This window comes from Natator depressus, chromosome 20 (genome assembly GCF_965152275.1).
Source record: "Natator depressus isolate rNatDep1 chromosome 20, rNatDep2.hap1, whole genome shotgun sequence".
Lineage (NCBI taxonomy): Eukaryota > Metazoa > Chordata > Testudines > Cheloniidae > Natator > Natator depressus.
Genome location: NC_134253.1, coordinates 2,465,559 through 2,473,787, shown reverse-complemented (window position 1 = coordinate 2,473,787; position 8,229 = coordinate 2,465,559). Strand labels below are relative to the sequence as shown.

Here is an 8,229-nt window from a genome sequence, read left to right as displayed (position 1 = left end):
TAGAACTTAGCAAGTGGGAACCCGGTCAGTCACTGCGGAGGGATTGGGGTGTGTTTGTGTGAGGTGGCTGCATTGTGTGTGAATTTTACGTCATCGGGGGCGGGGGCATTGTGTGTTTGAGATGGTTGGAAATACAAAAAAGCTTTTTAATTTTAGACTTCACTGCACTGTTCACACCTACCTCTTGCAATAAACAGAATGGCTCACGGATGTGTAGAATGCTTTCTTGCCTCTGAAATCCCACCCCCCAGATCCTAGGGCTGACAAATTCCTGACATGCCAAGCAGCTGGCTGCGTTGCTGGGGCAGGGCAGATCCAGCCAAAGAGCTGAGGGGGAAATTTCCACCAAGAACTTTCTCCTTTGCCACAGCCCCCCTGTGTCACGTTACTCTTCCTGGAAAGCACTGACACCCACCGGTGCTGGGGTTTGCGGTGGCCTCTGCTCGATTGATCTGTTTGCTTATTGTATTTAACAGCTGCTGGGTTTGGGTTTGAAATAAAAGGGACTTTTTGTTCCCTGGAATTTTTCCCCTTCAGAGCACTGAATCTGGAACCTGCCGAGCAAAACCCAGTGTGTGGTGGTGATGTTGTTCCTAATAGACAGGGGCCTTAATTGGAGGTCACGTTGCAGGGCAACTTAATTGGAACACCTTTTAATTTCAGCAGGTAGGGGAGAGGCGAGTGCGTGAACTATAGATGTCTGAGACGCTAGAGTATTCCCACGGGAGCGCTCTGTGAAACACGCTGCGGCCGTCTTCTCCCCCCTGCTATATCAGCAGAGGGCAGGTCTATGGGCAAGTCCTGGACCAATCTTTGGAAGAGATTCCAACTGTATTTCTTCCCCCCAGCCCCCTGAACCAGTTCATTCTTCCTTCCTCCGCTGGTTTAAAGCACAAAACCTGCCCTTCATGTTGATGGGTGGGTGGGTGGAGTATCAGGACAGCTCTGCTTTCCTGGCAGAGGTGCACGGAACCCTGCGGGGACGTGGCGTGAAACACAGCAGAGTTTTGATGTGAAATTAAAATTTAAAAAGAAAAAAAGTGTGAAACCCTCTCCTAGGTACCCCCACATGCAGCCCATGGGCGAGAGTCTGCAGGTGCCTGGCTTGGCAAGATTTGAGCCACGCCGGTTTCATCTTAGCAGCTGGTTTCTCTCCCCTCCCATACAACCTGGCACCCAGGGGGGTGCCAAAATCAAGTCCTGACCAGCAAAGCACTTGTCTCTGTGGAGGAAATTTAAAAAAAAAATAAAAATCCTATTCTTCAAGGGAAACCCAAAGCTGTTAAACCCCCTCGTGGGGCTGTGAAATTAAATAAGGAAACAAACCAAGAAGCCATCCATCCCCACAGCATGAATGCCACCCGTTTGCCTGGTTCCCACTCCCACGTTCGAGCCTAGTGACCGGTTCCTTTTTGTCTGAGATGTTCCATGTATGTATTTTGAAAAATCCTGCATCAGTTGGGGGGGTGGGGGACGGACTAAAACTAAAAAAATAAAAGCATTCAGACTTGATCTATTTTATACAGTGTATGCTGCAACTAAGTCCTGTTCTTCATATTGTGGCTTTGAATCAATTATGTTTATTAAAATGCCATGGCTTCTACTCCTTCTCCCGTTCTCCTTTCCCACCGCCTGCCCCTGGGGGTTAGCGCCGTTGGGATCGGGCCCCGGGGGGGGGGGGTCTGGCTCTCCTGCTGTGCTTTTCAGCGGTAGATTAGATCTCAAAGCAGGGCAGAATCATCATGTCTGTTTTACAGATGGGGAAACTGAGGCACGAGGGTGGGTGAGTTGCCCAGGTTCACCCAGCAAGTCAGTGGCAGAGCTGGGAACAGAACTCCTGCCCCCCAGTCCAATGACACTGGATTTAGTCCTTACAGAAGCTGTTGGCAGAGGCTAGGCGGGGAAACTGGTCTGCCAATGTAACTCTCAGCAGAATCTAACCCGGGCAGGACCAGAGCTTCAATGGGCAGGCGCGGGGGCGGCTTCTTGTTCCATTCGGTTAAACCGTTAGCTGCCCAGCGGATTTCGGAGCCTCCTTCCCAGGCAGTGGAGCGGAAGGAGTGAGGAGCGCTGCCGCTTGTCCCCGGACGATGGTGAAGATAAGAGTTCCCGTGTCCGCTCCCCTGATGAACGTCTCCTCCTGGCGATAAACACACGCTTCGCGTGGGGCACTGGGCTGTGGCCTCCCAGCGGACTCCGGCGCTTCCCCCATCTCCAAAATGCTCAGTTCTGCCCCCTTTAACGACGTCTCCTGTACCCCACCCCCAAATCGCCCACAGATCGGCTGCGTTTACCTCTCCGAAACGCTGAGACTTGCTCAGGTCACTTGGAGGCCAGGTGGCTTGAGGGCCGCTGGGCTGTTTTCAGCCTGGTCTTGTGCACTCGACGTCCCGAAACGTTGGGCAAACGCTGAGAATCTGAACGGCAGTGTCCTGACGGAAGGTGGATTTTGGAAAGCGGGGGTAGGGGACTGTGCTGGCCACACGCTCTCCTCCCTGTACTGAACAGCAAAATGTTGCCCCTCACCCGCACTAGTCAGCCCAGGGCCCCACCGAGTTACAACCCGTGCTTGCTCCCGGGAGACGTGGAGCAGAGTGGGGGGCTGCCCCGGGTGTCATGCACCTGCCGTCAGCAGGAAGAGCGTCCAGAGGTCCTAATTCTCTGCAAAGCAGCCAACAGCCATGGAGCAGGGGGTGCCCGTAACCTTGGCCCTGTCCCACCCGAGTTTGGCAAGCAGTGCGGGTGCCCCCAGGTTACAGATCCACACGGAAGCTCATCTGCCCTTCGAAGAGGGCGATGCACATCATGATGGCGGCTCCCAGGAGAAAGCCCAGGTTCTGGAGGGCGAAATACGTCACAGGCCCCTTCGGGCTCCCGCCGGAGCTTTGCCGCAGCATCTCGGGCAGCTGCAGGGGAAACGGAGAAGCCTGTGATCCGGCAATACGGGAAAGGACAGACGTCCCACACAGGGAGGGGGTAACTCCAGAGCCCTGGGCATTCCCGTGCCAGGCGCAGACTCGCTCGGCCTGCCTGCTGGCTAGCCAGTCAAGGCACCGGTGCCACCGGCTGCCCGGGGAGCCTAAAGCAGCTGTTCAAGGCAGAGACGGGCCCTGGACGTGGGCGAGGGGGGTGGCCCTAGGATTGCACTGGGGGGGGAGCTGTTCTCTGGACGCAGGAAAACCCGTTCAGAGCATTCCCACCGGGAGCAGCCGGCGCCTGCCGCACACTCATTCCTAGGAATGATTTGTGCCCCCGAGCGGCAGGCAAGGGACAGGACCCCGTGGCATCAGGGGCTGGGCAAACCCAGAGCCAAAACACCCCCTGCGCCAAAGAGCTGCCGATGCAAATGCGAGACGAGGCACCACCGGGCAAAGGGGCCATGCGGTGCCCGGCCTCCAGCAGCCTCGCTGGGTTGGCACCGGGATCTGTGGCAAGCCCAGCCGAGCTGCAGCGGCTCGTGACCAGCACAGGGCCTGGTGAGGCTGTACCAGAGCCAGGCCCCCCCTTACCATGTCCACCAGCGCCACATAGAGAAAGATGCCTGCTGTGATGGAGAAGATCCAGGGGGTGATGGGCGAGGCACCCTGGCTGAGGGCCGTGCCCACCGCCATGCCCAGATACGCCAGCGAGGCCGACATGAGGTTGGAGAGAAGCACCCTCTTGACTGGCAGGCCAGCCTGGAGCAGCAAGGCGAAGTCACCTGCGGGAGCGAGGGAAGCGGCAGGTGAGAGCATGTAGGATGCCAGGGGCCTGGGGCCCGCCCTGCCCGGGGACTTACCCAGCTCGTGGGGCAGCTCGTGGCAGAAGACGGCCAGGGCGGTGCTCAACCCGCTGGAGACACCCTCGGAAAACGCAGCCCCTGCGGGGAAAGAGAAGCCGATTGGCACCCAGGAAACCGGGGCCCGGGCCCCGGGCGGCTCCTGTCCCCCGCCCCCTTACCGATGGCCAGCCCGTCCGTCAGGTTGTGTATCCCGTCGCCCAGGATCACCATCCAGGCGATGTCGGCTACGCCAGCCGCCGGGCCGTGCGAGTGTCCGTGGTGGCTCAGCTCCTCCGTCGGTCCGTCCGCGCCCGGCGCGGGCTGCCTCGCCCCCTCCTCTCCCCAGCCGGGGCTGTCGCTGCGCGGCCCCGGGGCCGTCAGGCGCCGCAATTCGGCTTCGGTGCCTTCGGAAGAGCAGCCGCAGGCTGGTAGCAGCCCTGAGCCGGCGGGGGGCCGGGGCTGGGGACCAGGCTGCCGGGACGACTCACCCGCTCCGGGCCGTGGTCTGAGAGGGCCGGAATGGGGAGGTCGGGCGGCCCCGACAGCTGCCTCTGTGCTGGCCTCTCCCAGCAGGGGGCGCTGTGGGGAGCGGGGCAGGAGCGCGGGCTGGGGCAGGGGGGGCAGCTTCTGGCTTCTCCAGCCCCAGCCTCAGGGCAGGGGGCAGGAGCGAGCGCCAGCGCCAGGCTCACCTGGAGAGGGAGCCGACGCCCGCAGGGTCAAGCCGCGGTTCCCGTCTGCATCCAGCGAGGGGCTCCTGGGGCTCCTTCCCGCGGCGCGGCTCTGGGGGGGGGGAAACCAACGGCGAGAGCTGAGAGCCACCCGAGGGGCCGGGGCCCGGCTGGCTCGGGGCATCGCGGCCACTGGGTGTGGGAAACCCCCGGGCTGGGTCCCACCCGCATTATCCTAGACAGGTGCAAACCAAGCGCTCCTAGGACGGGTGGCACCTTCGATATGGACAGATGGGCTCTGTAGGAACGGCCAGGGAGCCGGGACAGACCCACCGCCGGGACCTGCGCGGGCCCAGGGAGCCGGGACACGGGGCTGGAAGGACCCGACGCCGGGACCTGCGCGGGCCCAGGGAGCCGGGACTCGGGGCTGGACCGACCCGACGCCGGGACGCTGCAGCAGCAGGACCCAGGATGTGCCGTCACCCCGTAGCCACTCCGGCCAGGCAGAGCCACCAAACCCCCCGGCCCCCTGACCCCCACGGGGCCGGGGCCAGCGCTCCAGCTCTGGTGAACTCCGCAGCCCCAGGTGGCGTCGGGGCCCGTCTGGAAGCCAGCAGCCCGGGGGCCCCGGGCATTGCCCCAGGGCGCTGACGGGAAGGGTGCCCCCTGCCGTCCTGCCCCCCTCCAGCCCCCTACCCTGGGCGGGCTCCCGGCCGGCCCAGGCGGCTCTTACCGGCTGCCTCCGTCTCTGCTTCAGCGTGCCCAGGAGGTGCTCGATGAGGAACAAGAGGTAAATGCCCCCCAGGACCGACAGCCCCTTCAGCACCGAGTCCTGGTGCTCCAGCGGCGTCTCCTGGCGCCTTCCTTGGGCCTAAAGGCAGGAGGAGGGAGGGGAGCCGGGGGTCCCCCTCGGGGGCTCCCAGCGCTGGGGGGGCAGGGAGGAATGGGGGGATTCAATGGGGGCGCGAGCTGGGGGTCGGTGGGCCTGGGATTGCCCCCGCTGTGGGCGCTGGCAGGGCCAGGGGGCCCGGGCCGCTGCCCAGGTGCCGGGCTGGGCTGGGCGGGGGGCCGCTGGGCGCTCTGGCTGCGGCGCAGACGCGCCCCGGGATGGATCTGCAGCAGGCCGCTGCCCAGGTGCCGGGCTGCGCTGGGGGGCCCGGCGAGCCCGTACTTACATGCGGCCACAGGTGAAGCAGGGCGTCCCCGCACAGCGTCCCCACGGCCAGCGCCACCAGGAAGGCCAGGAGGAGGCGGCCGCAGGCGCCGCCGAGCCAGGGCACCAGCAGGAGGGCCAGCGCCGAGGGCAGGCTGATCAGCGTGATGGCCAGGAAGCCCCAGCCCAGAACTGCAAGAGGAAGCAGGGTGAGGTGGCTGGGGGCGCCTTGGGCTCTATTCCTCCCCCCCCCCGGCCCGCCCACACACCCTGGGGGGTTGGCAAAGCCGAAGGGCAGGAAAATCCCTCGGCAGAAGGAGAGGCTGCGGGCCGCGCCCGTCATCTCCCCGCTCCGTGCCTCAGTTTCCCCATGGGAGGGCGGCCCCTTCCCGAGGCTCTGGGGAATAGTGGTGCAGGGCAGAGCCCCCCGCTGGCCCAGGGCTGGGCTGGGGGAGGGTGGTACCTGGCCACAGGGCCCGCCCCAGGGGCTCCGGCGCCAGCGGGTCGTAGTGCCGGATGCAGACCCGGCTGTCGATCTGGTAGAGCAGGGCTGGGCACAGCAGCGCGAACTGCTCGGGCGTGATCTTGGAGGCGGCGTTCAGCCCGAAATTCACCAGCAGCTGCGTCACGTTGAGACACTGGCGGGGGGACAGCGCGGGTGAGCGAGGTCCCCCCCGGGGAAGGGGCATGACCCACTGGCCCTCCCAAGCCCCGGACGGCTGGAGCGCAGGGGCTGCCGAGTGACTCGCGGAGGCCCCTGGGGTCTGTTCCGGGCGCTGGGGGGCCAGGACTCCTGGGTTCCGTTCCCGGGGCTGGGGGGGGCATGGGGTCTAGTGGTTAGAGCTGGTCAGCACTGAGACCCCCCACCCCACTGGCTGAGGATGTCAGCCCCCCACTTCAGAGCCCGTCCCCTTTAGACCCCAGAGGGCCTGAGAACCCGCAGGGCGGACCCCCCCTCACATCCTCGTGCAGGTGGTCCGTGACGGAGTGGTCCAGGGCCAGCACCCTCTCCAGCAGGGTCAGGTGGGGCAGGGCTGGGGGGGCCTGGACAGGGTCTCTTCGGCTCCCAGGGTGCCCTGGGGCGCAGGTGGTGCTGGGCCCTTCTGTGTCCAAGGGCAGGCGGGTGCCCCCAGAGGCAGCTGGTGGCTGGGGCGTCGGGTCAGCCTGGGGCGGCCGGACAGTCTCTGGCTGGTTCCTTCCACGGGATCCCGGCCTGAAAGAAAGGAACAAAAACGAATTCCCAGTTCCCAGCTGCAGCCCGGGGGCCGGGAGGGAATGGCTGGGAATGACGGGCAGCGGCAGGACTGGAGTATCAAGGGGCTGCGGGTGGGGAGTGAGGGGCACCGGCAGGGCTGGGTGGGGGGAGCCCAGGGCTGGGCTGACAGGGGCCGCGGGTCGGGATTGAGGGGCACCGGCGGAGCTGGGTGGGGCAGACCCCTGGGCTGTGCTGGCCGGGGGCCGCGGGCCGGGAGTGAGGGGCACCGGCAGGGCTGGGGGGGGCAGAGCCCTGGGCTGGGAGCGTAGGGGGCCGCGGGTCGGGAGTGAGGGGCACCGACAGGGCTGGGGCGGCAGACCCCTGGGCTGGGAGCGCAGGGGGCCGCGGGTCGGGAGTGAGGGGCCGCGGGGCCGGGCGGGTACCTGGAGGGGCCGTTCTCTCCCTGCAGCTCGGGGCCCAGGCTGGGCGGCTCCGCCCCGGCGTGCTCCAGGGCCGAGTGGCGGCGCTGCTTGTCCTGCACCTCCAGGACGTCCAGGTGGGCGACGTGCCCGTGGCCCAGCGCCTCGTGCTCCATCTCCACCACCTGCACCCGGCCCAGCCCCAGGCTCCGCAGCAGGCGGGTGAGGCCGTGGAAGGACAAGGTGCCGTTCTCCCCGTACAGCCCGAAGAGCTGCTGCAGGTAATAGCCCTGCTCCTGCTCCGCCTCCCCCAGCGGGGCCGGCGCCGAGGCGGGCAGGCCGGGCGAGGGGGCCGCAGGCAGCGGGGGGCCGCACCCGCCCGGCAGCAGGAGGGCGGCGACCCAGAGTCCGGCCAGCAGCAGCCGCGGCTTCCTCCGGTCCATCAGCGGGGTGAGCCTGGCGCCGAGCGGGCCGGGGAGGGGCCGTCAGCTGGGGTCGCACCTGGCCAGGTGGGCTGGCTGGGGCGCCCCCTCGTGGGAGATCTGTTGGCGGGCTGGCCCGTTCTGAGAGGGAAGAGGGACCAAATCAAGACAAAGGAACCCTAAGGCAGGTGCCCGCCCGCCCTCGGGCCTGTTAAAGACACAGTCAAATAACGCCCGGCTCGCAACACTCGCCCGCCCGTCAACGCCCCCGTCTCTCCAGCCGCCCCGCTCAGAACTGGGGGCGTGGAGGGCCGGACGGCCCGGCTCCTGGGGGGAGAGACTGTGGGAGCCGGACGGTCAACGCCTTGTCTGCCTGAGGTAGCGGGACCCAGGAGAGTGGGGCTCTGGCCTGCTGGGTGACAGCGGACAGGTCCCGCCCTCGTTCCATGCCTCAGTTTCCCCTCCCGCGCTTTGCCGAGGGAGCTGTCTGGGGCAGCGACTCGCTCTCCCCCTGCGTCCGGGCCCGGGCTGCGGTTGTAGACATCAGGCCTGGGGTCAGAAGCGCTTCTGGAGCTACCGCCTCCCACCGGGGAAGCCGTCGTGCAGAAGCTT

At 65.6% G+C, this 8,229-nt stretch overlaps 1 protein-coding gene across 1 annotated transcript; it reads right to left on the bottom strand.

Annotated features, from left to right (window-relative positions):
* Positions 1–1,456: 1,456 nt before the first annotated feature.
* Positions 1,457–7,638, bottom strand: SLC39A5 (solute carrier family 39 member 5). Its single transcript, XM_074935539.1, has 10 exons — positions 7,220–7,638; positions 6,542–6,794; positions 6,045–6,219; positions 5,604–5,773; positions 5,162–5,299; positions 4,450–4,540; positions 3,940–4,164; positions 3,779–3,859; positions 3,510–3,700; positions 1,457–2,906 (listed from the first exon to the last, which is right to left on the bottom strand). The coding sequence occupies exons 1-10, from the start codon at positions 7,636–7,638 to the stop codon at positions 2,754–2,756; spliced, it is 1,896 nt and encodes a 631-aa protein (XP_074791640.1). The 3' UTR covers positions 1,457–2,753.
* Positions 7,639–8,229: the final 591 nt, after the last annotated feature.